Here is a 12,046-nt window from a genome sequence, read left to right as displayed (position 1 = left end):
AGAGCCGGCACTCCACAGATGCTGGTCCAGTCCCTTGCCCTCAGAGCTCCCTGGCAAGTTTCTCCAGGAGGTAGATTTTCGAATGTACCACTAGCTGAGATTTCTTCGGGGGCACAAATGAGGAGAAGCACAATTCTAGAAGCAATTAGGAGGCCATGACTAACACTCCCAGGCCTTCCCCATTCTTCATATTATATATGTAATCAGAACCACAGAGTTCAATGCAGCTGCTGGAAAAAATGAAGTTGATGTCTTTGTCCTAACATGGAAAAGTCTTTATAAATTCTTAACTGAAAAGAGCAACATGATCAACAGTTATGTAGCATGCTTCATTTTTTGTTTAGATTAAAATAAAACATGACCTGTGAGGTAAGAAGAGGTACTGATCTGAAGAAGACGGTAGCCCAGGGTGTGTTTAATCAGAGTAGGAAAATTCTGGACAGAGCCACACTGACATTTTCACAGTGCTTTGCCTCCAGGGAGTAGAGCAGGAACATGGGAGAGATCCTTTCACAGCTTAAACTTCTGCTGCTTTCACATTTTTATAATGAATATGAATTAGGTTGGACAAATGACATTTACATTTTTACAAGTTAAAATTGTCAAATATTGGCAGTTTCATTAGGATCAACCTAAATATATTTTGTAATATGAAAGTCCAGTAATGATGTTTAAAGTAAAACAAAACCTGACACCTTAAGCTGCATGCTGGTCAGGTGGGGTCTGACCAGCACAGTGCAAAATGAGATTCCGGCCACCTCTGTCTTGATACAGTGCTCCTGCAAACCAGCTGGAGCTCAGCCAGAAGGGTTGTGAGCCTCAGGCCATAGCTCTCCAGTGAGTCCTCTCTCCCCGCTAATGCTGCCTAATTCTCACCTCCCCACAGCTTGGGCCAAGAAGTTCATGCAGTCCAGCCTGAATCTCAGAGAATGGTTACCAGCACTCATGGGTGTCATTTTCCATGTTGGGGATATTGTGAAGCACACAACTAGGGAGTACACAAAAGGGTTTACAGGACCCTTTCGTTAGAGTGGGCTTTTCTCCTGAGGTGACTGATACAGTTTGGTTGTGTCCCCACCCAAATCTCATCTTGAATTGTAGCTCCCATAATCTCCACCTGTCATGGGAGGGACCCGGTGGGAGGTAACTGAATCATGGGGGCAGATTTTCCTGTGCTGTTCTTGTGGTAGTAAGTCTCATGAGATCTGATGGTTTTACAAAGGACAATTCCTCTGCACACACTCTCTTGCCTGCCACCATGTAAGACGTGCCTTTTACTCCTCCTTTGCCTTCCACCATGGTTGTGAGGTCTCCCCAGTTACATGGGACTTTGAGTCCTTTAAACCTCTTTTTCTTTATAAATTGCCCACTCTCGGGTATTTCTTCATAGCAGTATGAAAATGGACTGATACAGTGACCCAAGCAAATGCTGGTACCTTTTGGCATTGGTGTCGGATGAGTCATATGGCGACAATGGGGGCAGGGTGTCCACGGTCAGCCTTTGCCAGTAGCCTTTCACCATCACCGGTGTGAGCCAGGAAAATGTGGCGAAGGAGAGCAGCCCCGCATCATCCATTGGGTTGGGTGCCAACCTGCAGACAGACAAGATGCTCAGTGTTCTGGACATTGGGGTCATTGACCCAACTCTCTCTCTGGATTGAACTTGTAACTACAGTAACAGCCACAGCTGCACTAAGAAGCTGTGATTTGCATTCATTATGTTCATTAGCCTTTTTAGCAGTGATGTGCTGGGGCCAGCTGGTGAGAGCCAATTGTTAAATTTTCAGGAATTTTGCAAGTTACTTGTTAAACACAGTCAATATTCAAAATTAAGTTATGTAAGTTTTAATAAATTGTCTTAAAGACAAAGGTAATAATACTCAAAACTCATCACTTCCTTTTCTTTTGTTCCTCTTCCTTCTTCATTTCTTCTTCCCTTCCTCCTCTTCCTTCTTTTTTCCCCTCCCCTTCCTCCTTCTCTTCCTTTTTTTCCTCCTCCTCTTCCTCCTCCTCCTGCCCAGATTTTCGGGGCATTAATACCCCCAGGGGCAAAACTTCACTAGGGGAGTATAGAAGTCCACATCACATCCTCTGGGTGGAAAACTGGACACTTTCTAGAAGGACCTAGTAGTATCCAGGCCCCTCTGCTCACAGCAGTGACACTGAGGCCACACCTCATGTTATCTTTTCCTCCTTCCCTGCATCACTCTCCCTAAATCTTTCTTCCTGCTCCTTGGAATCACTTCTCAAATAAGCGATTTGCCTCCAAGTTCTTAACTGAGGACATGCTTTTGGGAGAATTCAAGCTAAAATCATGTGAATAAGGTACTATGTGCTCAGCACATAGTAAAAATTCCCTGAAAGGTGACTTTCATGATACAGTCATGCATTACTTCATATATTCCTCACAACAACTCAGTAAGATGGGTGGCAGGGTAGTATTATATGCCCATTTCATAGACAAAAACATCAAGGCACAGAGCGTTTAGAGTATTTGCCTAAGGTCTTACTGCTGGAAAGTGGTGGGACAGGAGTTCAAACCCACTGCTTGTTGACTCCAGAGCCCTATCATTCCCTTCAGCACCTCCCCACATTGCCTCTCCACAAAGCGATTATAAACTAGTTGAAAAAGTGGACAGTTAGAGATCTCCTGGGCTAGGAATAATAGCCCATGTCCTCCCCTTCCAACTTCCACCTGCCACCTTGGAGGGCTCAAATATGTGTGTCCTTGGCCCAGACAGAGATGCTGGGAGAAGGTAGCACAGTGTCCACTTATTATAGAGATGCCACTTGCCCTTCTGTTGCTCAGAGAACAAACCACAGGGCCTCATTCCATGTAGAAAAGGTAGCATTTCATAAAGTTATTGTTAGCATAATGCTAATAATATATACAATAATACAATATGCTGCAAGGTTGAGCACGGGAGCTCAGAAATCAGACTACCTGAGTTTCTATCCTGGATTACAAAAATGACCTCATTTTCTCTCCCGATCTGTTCCCAATCCCTTGGAATGTGACCTGGCAGCTCATTCCATCAATAAGTCGAGTCTGTTTCCTCACACTTTGAATCTGAGCTGCCTTGTGATCTGCTTTGGCCAATAGAATGCAGTGAAAAAAGTGGTGTGCCAGTTGCAAACCTGAATCTCAAGAAGCCCTGCGTGCTGCCACTCATTCCCTTGGAAGCCCGCCGCATTACTGTGTGACTGAGCCTGGGTTAGCCTGTTGGAGGTTGAGCACACATGGGGTCCAGTTGCCCCACTGCCCCAGCCAACAGCTGGCCCACCCCCAGCAGCGCAGCCACCTTGCTGTACAGGAGTAAGTCTGGTCAAGACCAAATGAACCACCCAGCTGAGCTCAGCCCACGTTGCTTTATTTTATGGGTCACCCATCAAGCTGTAAGCTAAATAAGTGGCAATTGTGTTAAGCTGCTAAGTGTTGAGACAGTTTGTTACAAAGCAAAAACTGTCTGGCAAACCTTACACAAGTTACTTAACCTCTCTGTACCTGTTTCCTCACCTATCAGATATAGTAACAGTACCTCCAGGGTGGTTGTGAAGAGTAAATGAGAAGATATTTGTAAAGCACTTGGACAGGTCCTGGATCATGAAATGCTCTCCTTAAACCTGAGCTACTGCCTCCTTTTCACCAAAGGGCAGGAGGAGGCAAGGAAGTGAGTGGTTGATGAATGAATGCGTGCATGGGTGGACGGACCAAAGGACGAGCAGATAGAGCAGCAGATGGGTTGCAAGAGCAGTGCCCACTCTCCTGATGGACATTCCTGGAGGTCCTGCCCTGGCCCTCCCTTCCATCTTTCTTCTGACTTACCTTGCACAGGGTCGCACTGGGATCATGGTCTTCAGGCTGGGGTCATATCTCTCTGCAAAGGGTCTCCGCCGGCCTCGCTGGTCCAGATCTGAGATAAGGTAGGGTCCTTCACCCACCATCCTGATGGCAGCCTGAAGCCCTGGGGTTTTGGCCTGGGGACACTTTCACTCTATGGCAGAGAAATGGTGAAGGTTATTGAGAGGTGAAGATGTCTAATTGGGATCAGGCAGCCCCTACTCTACCCAGATCAGTTCCTTTGCTTTGACCCCTGAGAACTGTTTTCCCCAATGAGCTTTCCACATTTGTAGGGGAGTGTGGCCAGAAGACGTGCTACGTCCCTTAACACTACGCTGAGGCTTTCTTATTAGTGGGACCGTTTGGTTCCTCTTTGCTCATGTTGGGTTGGCAGAGAGCAGAAAACCCTATGGTGTGGTTTCGGTTGGGAGCCCGTCCAGTGACCAAGGTTGAGTCCCAGCCCAGGGAAAGAGCCCCAAGAAAATGGGTTTTCTTTCTTAGTATTACTCAGAGTGAAGTTTGACTGACATACACACACGTGCACACACACACACGCGTGCACATACACACATCCACACAGATGCACACATGCACACACATCCACACACATGCACACACACACTCATGCACATACACCCACACACACCTGTGCACACACATGCGCACACCCCTTCTTCTTTCAGATTCTCTCAGATCCCCAGGAGTCTGTGCATCCACATCCCCTCCATCCTGATACCCACTGGTCAGAGAACTTCAACAAAGCCATCCCCCAGGACCAGCCACATCTGGACAGGCCCACATTCCCCACACTTCTGTGACTGCTGCCCCAAATGAAAACTAACAACCCGGGTGGAGAGGACACTTTTTGCAATGTCTGTTCAGTCCCCAAGCCAGCCACCCCATTCTCCAGCCACCTAAATCCAATCCATAGAGCATGATCCCTGAGGGTTTCCCATGGCTAGTCCTAGTCCTTTCCTGAGGCCTCCCTCTATTCCTGCCCTAGGGTCCCATGACAGCCCCTTCCTCATACTCTATAGATAAATTCTCCTTTTTTACCTAAGGTATGTTGAGTTGGTCTCTGCCACTTGCAAACAAGGGCCTTATTATTATATATAAACAGGGGTCACATTCCCATGAGTTCTTTCTGGAAGTTTCCATAGCTAGAAGCAGTGAATAAACTGATTCCCATCAAGTTGCTAGTGGCTGATAAAACCATGGCATGGCAGAGCTGGAAGTGTCCTCAGATGCAACCTTTTACACATTTCTCATTATACAGAAGAGGAAACAGAGGCCCAGAGAGAGGAAGGACTTACTCAAGAGTATATAGAGAATGAGTAGCATCTATCTCATCTGAGGCACTCTGGATACAGGAAACTGATGTTCCTTCCCTCCTCCAATAACCTACAATAACCCTTGCTTGTATTATATTACAAGAGGCAACTCCTCTGGAATAATATACGTATTTCTTACAACAGAATTTGAAAATCATAATGTCTTCATCTCAAAAAGATAAATCCCCAAACATGGAAACTGAAGACTTGTAGTCAGATGGAGAAGCCCATATGTTTTAGAGCTAGTAGTTGCTGAAAAGCTCTTTAATCATTGTTAATGAATTTAAAGTTGTTGTTGTGGTGGTGGTGGTGGTTGTTGTTGAGACGGAGTTTCATTCTGTCGCCCAGGCAGGCGTGCAGTGGTGCGATCTTGGCTAACTGCAACGTCTGCCTCCCGGGTTCAAGCGATTCCCCAGCCTCAGCCTCCAGAGTAGCTGGGACTAGAGGCGCATGCCACTGCCTCTAGCTAATTTTTGTATTTTTAGTAGAGATGGGGTTTCACCATATTGGCCAGGCTGATCTCCAACTCCTGACCCCAGGTGATCCACCTGCCTCAGCCTCCCAAAGTACTGGAATTACAGCCATGAGCCACCAAAAAAAAAGAAAACAAAAAAACTCTGAGACAGGGTCTCACTCTGTCGCCCAGGCTGGAGTGCAGTGGCACGATCTCAGCTCATCATAACGTCTGCCTCCTGGGCTCAAGCAATCCTCCCTTCTCAGCTTCCCAAGTAGCGGGGACTACAGGTGTGCACCACCATGCCCAACTAATTTTTGTATTTCTAGTAGAGATGAGGTCTTGCCATGTTGCCCAGGTTAGTCTCAAACTCCTGGGCTCAAGCAATCTACCTGCTTCAGCCTCCCAAAGTGCTGGGATTACAGGCATGGGCCAATATGCCCAGCCACAGTTAATGAATATTAATGACACGAATACCATAGACCCAGGTGTAGATTCCTTATTCAATGAGAATATTAGCAGCTACCAGAGACTCCCTAAACCTCTGGACAAACTGCATACTCTACTCTCCACCCTCTATTTGTATTATTGAATGCTGGACTCCAGCCATGTGGAATATCTTACTATTCCCTGGACAAACTGTTTATTCCTCCTGCTTTTTAGTTTTTGTATTCACTACTGTCACAACCTGGAACCACCTAGGATCCCTTTCTTCACTTGACCAATTTCTGCTCAGCCTTCAAGTCTCAGTTCAAACATTTCCTTTTCTTTTTTTTTTTTTTTTTTGAGGCGGAGTCTCGCTCTGTCGCCCGGTCTGGAGTGCAGTGGCCAGATCTCAGCTCACTGCAAGCTCCACCTCCTGGGTTTACGCCATTCTCCTGCCTCAGCCTCCCGAGTAGCTGGGACTACAGGCGCCGCCACCTCACCTGGCTAGTTTTTGTATTTTTAGTAGAGACGGGGTTTCACCGTGTTAGCCAGGATGGTCTCGATCTCCTGACCTCGTGATCCGCCCGTCTCGGCCTCCCAAAGTCCTGGGATTACAGGCTTGAGCCACCGCGCCCGGCCCAAACATTTCCTTTTCTAAGAAAACTTTCCTACATACTTTTTTATTTCCCCAAACTGTGGGCTTCATGTTTGTCTTGTTCACAGCTATATTTCCAACACCTGGAACAGTCCCTGGTACATAGTAGATGTTTAATACATATTTGTTGAATGAATGAGTAATAATAAGTATGAGAAACATCTAAGATGCAAATCCTTTCCCCAGAAAGTGAAAAATAAGCACACAATAACATACAGTAAAATATATAAATTATTTTGAAATTAACTATGGGATGATATAAAAATAACAAATAAAGTATAAATCATAACTTTGTGTTAACTCTGGAAAAAATACTTTTTAAAAAGGGTTAAAGCTAAGAAGTCAGTCAAGGAAATAAAAAGAAACACTAAATAGTAGATTAACTGAAAAAAAAAAAGGCAAGGAGGGACAGAAGAATAAAAAACAAAAAGAATAAATAGAAGACAAATATTAATAGTAAGCCAGTAGGCTTAAACCCAACCATATCAATAATTACATTAAATATAAATGAACCAAACATTTCAATTAAAAAAAAAGATTATCAGACTGAATATAAAAACAAGATCCAGGCCAGGCGCGGTGACTCAAGCCTGTAATCCCAGCACTTTGGGAGGCCGAGACGGGTGGATCACGAGGTCAGGAGATCGAGACCATCCTGGCTAACATGGTGAAACCCTGTCTCTACTAAAAATATAAAAAACTAGCTGGGCGAGGTGGCGGGCGCCTGTAGTCCCAGCTACTCGGGAGGCTGAGGCAGGAGACTGGCGTAAACCCAGGAGGCTGAGCTTGCAGTGAGCTGAGGTCCGGCCACTGCACTCCAGCCCTGGCAACAGAGCAAGACTCCGTCTCAAAAAAAAAAAAAAAAAAAAAAAAAAAACAAGATCCAATGATATGCTTCCTATGAGAAGTTTATTTTAAATATAAAGACACAAATAAGCTAAAAGCAACAAAGTGAAAAAAGAATACCATGTTAACAGTGCAAAGTACATACGGAGACATGTATTTATGATCTTAGGATAGAGAAGAATTTCTTAAAGCAATTTTTTAAAAAAGTCCTAAAGCAAAATCTTGATAAATTCTAGTACATTGAAATTATAGATGTCCATTAATCAGAAGACATTATTTGTAAGAGAAGCAACATACTGGTATAGATGTGACCCATTTAACTGTAAAGAATCAGTATGCGATTTATAAAAAATTCTCAATATATTAATAACAGAAGGACAAAAAATTAATTAGAGGAGCCAGCAAAAGACAATTGACAGATGATCCAAATAAACACAAAAATATGCTCAATCTCTGAGTGTCAGGAAAATATGAATTAAAACCACAATCACAATAACAGACATTTCTCATTCTTCAAATAGACATTATTTAAAAGTCTAAAAATTGCAAGTCTTGGCATATGTATGGAGCACTGCAGCTCTCAAACCCCCCGGTGGGAATATAAATTGTATAACTAATTTGTAAAGCAATTTGGCATTATCTGGTCAAGTTAAAGATTGTCTTACTAACATAGGCAGCAATTATCCTTCTTAATTATATATATGCCTTGGAGAAAGCCTGCCTGTTCAAGCAGTCAGATACAGAGTGGCCACTAATTTTGCAGGCTGTCTTCCATTCTCCTCTGAATTTCCTCCCTGCCCCTGCTAGCCTCTCTCCTCTCATACTGGTGTCAACACTGAAGTTCAATCTAGGAAAACACAAGGAAACAATCCACAGAGGATGGACTCTCATGCAAAAATATTTTTGTGGCCCCTCTACAGGAATATTTATAGTGGCTCTCTTTACAATATCTTAAACATCCATGAATAGGAAAATGGATGAATAAATTGTATCATATGAATTTGGCATATTACTATTCAACAGTAAAAATGAATAAACTAAGTCCACATATCAAACTGTGTGTATAGCTCATATGATAAGTTGAGAGGGGGGAAGAAAGCTGCAGAAAAATACATACATTCTGATGCCATTTATATAAAGTTCACAAACTTGCAAAATATACAATATACAAATTCATGTACTTGCAATATATAATAATATATTTTATTTAATAATGACTATATTTGTAGTAAAATTTCACTTCTCCAAGTACTTGAAATTCCTTATATTGGAGAATCGTATTAGAACCAAGATCTGGGCACTAGGTAAATTCTTTGTTATTAGGATGTTGCTGCTTCTAGGCCCTCTCAGCTGACAACGCAAGGAAATATATATATGCATATTAACTAGTGCATAAACACATATCTATAAATATTTCTATATGTAACCATCCACATCTATTTTAAGCTAACAGTGAGTTCATACTGATTCATGCTGACTCTCCAACTTGAATCCATTACCATAATTATCACAAGTCTAGCCTCCTCCCCTTGCTTATTTGTAAGCTCCAATTCTAAAAGTGAGAAGCCTGGCTCTCACCACCTACCATGTGTTTACTTAACTGTTCAATTAAGTGTACATGTATAGCAGTATCAGAATTGTCATCCCATAGCCCTGTGAGAAGCAACTTAATCAACTAGAATCCGATGCTTCCAAGAGTATAGTACCATATGAAGAAGGAAAAAAAAAATAGCCACTTTACAGTGGAGAAGCCTGGCACACATGACCTCTGCCAGGTAATCAAGGTCAACATCAGCAGTGATAAGTCCTGTTGATAATGTGTACCCTTAATATGATGTGGCAAGAAGGGCACTTTACCTCTGAGGTCCTCCACCCAAAAGCCCATAACGCCAGTCTAATCATGAGAAAAACATCAGACAAATCCCAGTTGAGGGACAGTCTACAAAATACCTGGCTGGTACTCTTCAAAATTGTCAAGGTCATCAAAGACAAGGAGAACCTGAGACAGTGACACAGCTAAGGGGCACCTAAGGAGACCTGACAACTACTTGTGAAGAGGCTTCTTGGGTGAGATCCTGGAACCAAAAAAGGATATTAGATAAAAACAAAGGAAATCTAGTAAAGTATAAATATTAGTTAACAATGTATCAATATCATGCATTAATTATAACACATATACCATACTAACATGAGATGTTATTAATGTTATTAGCAAGGATAGCTGGATATGCGGTACTGGAGGACTCTGTACTATCTTTGCAATTTTTTTGTAAACCAAACCAGTTTTAAAAAATAAAGTTTATTTTTACAAAGTGAATGGGAACACTCTACACCAAATTCAAGATGATGGTTACCTCTAGGGGTGGGGAAATAAGATCTGGAAGTTACTCTGGTTTCCTCCCACGTTGCTGTTATATCTGATCATAATTTTAAGAATCTAAAGCCTGAAAGCAGGCTGTCTGTGCTCAGTGTCACTGAGTAATGCAGGCCTGTGCTACAGAAGTTCTGAGAAAGTAGAGGTCAGTATGGTCTGGGAGGAGGATGGGGTTAGGGAGGACTTTTGCGGGAGGTGAGACTGGAAGGATTTGAGAAAAAGCCCAAACAGAGGGTTTCGGCTGAGCCTCGGTTTGTGTGTGGTGCCTGTGTCGTGAGGCTCTATGCACCAGACTTAGGTAAGAGTCGAGACAAGGCTGGGCATGACTGTGAAAGGCTTCAGATTCAAAACTTTCCTTGGATCCTTTTCCACAAGACTTCCATTTGTTTGTTTACCAGAAAGCCCTTCAGAATTTTCTCTACCCAAGGCACCCCCCACTCAGAAAAGCCTCCTGCTGACCTCTCTGCATTTACTTCAGGAGACAAAGGGAAGCTATCCACTGCAGAGATGCTGGGGCTGAAGAGCTTAAAAACTGGCCTCTCATTCTTGCATAGGTCCTTGGCTCCCTGCATGAACAGAACCCAGCCCTGGTCTGGATCAGAAGCAAGAAAAGAAGCCTGAACTCGGGTGCAGCCTTTGGGCACGGTCTTTCTACCGCATGCCCACTCGCTCTGCAACTGCCGGGCAGAATGCACAGTCAAGCTGTGGTCCCTGATCAACCACCCATGACCTCCCAATGGCCGCTGGGGCACTGCCCTGCCCTTGGTAACCTGAGCAAAGCAGCGGTAGGAAAGCAAATTCGCTGATAAAGAAGAAAGAGCTCACAGCAAGTTCTGAAACCCAGCTGAAATTATTTGGGGGAGAATCACAGAATCCAAGACATGGCAAACTAGCCTCTCATGGAGAATTTCCCTCTGGCCCGCCAGATCGGGCCTCAACACGCTTTGGTGACAGACCCCAGTCACTTCTTCTCAAGACAGCCCGCATGCAGTATTCCTGCAGGAAATGCATACCCTGCATCTAGTCTTGAGAAAATACCAGACGAACCCAAGCGGCCTGTGCTCTTCAAAAACATCAATAGTACGAAAGACAAACAAAGGTGAGGAAACATCTCAGATTAAAGGATACAGAAGAGATGTGACAGCTAAAGGCAACACACAAGCCTGGATTGGATGCATGAACAGAGGAAAATAAATTTGCTATAAAGAACATTATTGGCCCAAGTCAAAGGTCAAACTGTGCACTTGATTCTCAAGTCACCTGCCTGACCCTCTTCCAAGTGTACTTTACTTTCTTCCATTCCTGCTCTAAAACTTTTTAATAAATTTTCACTCCGGCTCTAAAAAAACAAAAATAAGTAAATGAAATTTTTAAAAGAACAGTATTGGAACATTGGAGAAATTTAAATATGGACTACAGATTCTGCAATAATATTTTATCGAAGATAAATTTCCTGATTTTGATATTAATGCTAAAGTAAATGTGGCAAAAATGTCACTGCAAATCTCAGTGGAGGGTAGTTGGGATCTCTTAGCATTATTTCTGTTACTTTTCTGTAAGTTTGAAATCATTGCAAAATAAAAAGTTAAGCATTTTCTAAGGAAACACCCCTAAAGAGGATGATTTTTTTTCCTTCTGTGGAACTAAATGCAATTTTTCTGCACACTTCTCTGCTCTCAGGAGCCATGCAGCCTCCACTGATGTCCTCTTCATGTGCCTTGTGATATTTGAGGACCACTGTCATTTCCTACAACTCACTCCCAACCACCCAGTTGCTAGCTTCTCTCATCCAGGCTAATCTTTCCCAGCCCCTGTGAGAGGGTGGAACTCATTGTTAGTGGAGAACTCTTACTTATAATTTCTATTTTTTGCTTCCCTTTTCTAATGGTAAGGGACCCTGGCAGCAAGATGTCATCAGTTTGTCTTTAGGGCTCCCGAGTCCCAGATGCCAAACACTGGAGGCCAGGACTCCCTGGCCAGGTTTGAGTAATCAGCGTGCATAGGAAATTGGTGCTAGAAGGTAATTTCCTTGAGTGCTCCCCAGGGCATGGGAAGTTATGATGATCTGAGGTGGCTTGGAAGCATTGCAGCTGGAATGGCACTTTGCTAAATTTGGCAG

At 43.5% G+C, this 12,046-nt stretch overlaps 1 protein-coding gene across 1 annotated transcript in view; it reads right to left on the bottom strand.

Annotated features, from left to right (window-relative positions):
* The window catches only part of ABCC12 (ATP binding cassette subfamily C member 12), a 63,116-nt gene extending 58,826 nt beyond the window's left edge, over nt 1–4,290 (bottom strand). Inside the window, exons 1-2 of the mRNA XM_010354868.2 lie at nt 3,827–4,290; nt 1,437–1,592 (exon numbers count right to left, since the gene is read on the bottom strand). Coding sequence (XP_010353170.1) covers nt 1,437–1,592; nt 3,827–3,945 — 275 coding nt within the window. The 5' untranslated portion in view covers nt 3,946–4,290. The remainder of the gene's footprint in view (nt 1–1,436; nt 1,593–3,826) is intronic.
* Between the last annotated feature and the right edge of the window lie 7,756 nt (nt 4,291–12,046).

Source organism: Rhinopithecus roxellana, chromosome 20 (assembly GCF_007565055.1).
Source record: "Rhinopithecus roxellana isolate Shanxi Qingling chromosome 20, ASM756505v1, whole genome shotgun sequence".
Taxonomy (NCBI): domain Eukaryota; kingdom Metazoa; phylum Chordata; class Mammalia; order Primates; family Cercopithecidae; genus Rhinopithecus; species Rhinopithecus roxellana.
The sequence above is the reverse complement of the archived record's forward strand: the minus strand, read 5'-3'. Positions and strand labels throughout refer to the sequence as shown.